This window comes from Brassica oleracea, chromosome C4, assembly GCF_000695525.1.
Source record: "Brassica oleracea var. oleracea cultivar TO1000 chromosome C4, BOL, whole genome shotgun sequence".
Taxonomy (NCBI): Eukaryota; Viridiplantae; Streptophyta; class Magnoliopsida; order Brassicales; family Brassicaceae; genus Brassica; species Brassica oleracea.
In genome coordinates this window covers 37,407,293-37,408,606 of record NC_027751.1, presented here as the reverse complement: position 1 = coordinate 37,408,606, position 1,314 = coordinate 37,407,293, and the positions used below count along the sequence as shown (strand labels likewise).

Sequence of the window (1,314 nt, the reverse complement as noted above, 5' to 3'; positions counted from 1 at the left end):
ATGACGATGCTGTCAAGAAATCTTGCTGAGTATCTGAAGCAACAGCGAGACAGAAGAGACAATGGAAAAAGAGGTGGTTCGGAAGATCACCATCAAAGCTACGATGCTATGAGTGCAATGGGATGGGACATGTTCGGTTGGAATGTCCAAATTTACAGAGGCACGATAAGAAGAGGAACAATAAGAGTGACTCTGATACTGATTCAGATCATGGCGAGAATCTGAAGAACTTTGTGGCGTTTACAACCTTGGGTTCTGTGAAAAAGTCTGTGGCGGAATATGTGTGATCGTCTGTGTCAGGGTCTACACGTGGAGATGATTATGTTGCTGGAAGTGAGGATGATGCTGAAGGTTTCGATCTGGCTAAGAAATATGAGACATTGTATGCACAATGGCTCACGATGGTTCAGGAGAATTCTGTTTTGGCTAATGAGAAAGTCAAGCTAGAGGCTCAGATTGGCGAAGCATTGAAACATGCTTCAGAGAAAGAAGAAGAAGCAAGACAAGCTAGAGTTCAACTTGAAGAAACTCAGAAAGGTCTGAGGATGCTTAATACCGGTACGGATCAGTTGGATCATCTTCTCAGCATTGGGCATAGTGATCGGTGTGGTCTCGGGTTCAAGGGTGAATCTTCTAAAGGTGGATGTGTTTTTGTGTCTGCTGGTGTGACAGAGAACGTAGCGACATATGCTACAAAACCAGCTGTTAAGAGTTCAAGAGGATCTGTAACAGACGGTAAAGCTGCAACTGATGATGTGAAGGTTGCGACTGCTATTGCAACTGCAGCAAAGGCTGCTAATGTGACTGTCCCAAGGACTGGTGAAGCGACTGCTGCAAGGGCTGCGACAACAACTGCTGCAAGGGGTGCGACTGCTACAAGGAAAACTCTAGAAGTGCAGAGTGCACCTCGACGAGCTTTTGTTCCTTTTTGTCATCATTGTGGAGTTCGTGGTCATATTAGGCCAAGGTGTTTCAAGCTGTTGAGGGAGAAACATCAGATGAAGCAAACCTATGGTATGAGGTTTCATAATCTGTTCGACAGCGACTGCTGCAAGGAAAACTCTAGAAGTGAAGAGCGCACCTTGACGAGCTTGTGTTCCTGTTTGTCATCATTGTGGAGTTCGTGGTCATATTAAGCCAAGGTGCTTCATGCTGTTGAGGGAGAAACATCAGATGAAGCAAACATATGGTATGAGGTTTCATAATCCAGTATGTTATTGTGAAGCTGAAGGTCATGTTCAGCGTGGTGGGCTTAAATCTGGTCATGGAGCTAATCATGGAGGGATAAGGCTCATGGATACGTGGTCTGGAAGA

At 45.2% G+C, this 1,314-nt stretch overlaps 1 protein-coding gene across 1 annotated transcript in view; it reads left to right on the top strand.

Moving 5' to 3' along the window:
* Positions 1-1,314, top strand: part of LOC106338815 — a 1,720-nt gene continuing 406 nt past the window's right edge. The window contains exons 1-3 of the mRNA XM_013777706.1: positions 1-136; positions 301-1,101; positions 1,226-1,304. Coding sequence (XP_013633160.1) covers positions 1-136; positions 301-1,101; positions 1,226-1,304 — 1,016 coding nt within the window. The remainder of the gene's footprint in view (positions 137-300; positions 1,102-1,225; positions 1,305-1,314) is intronic.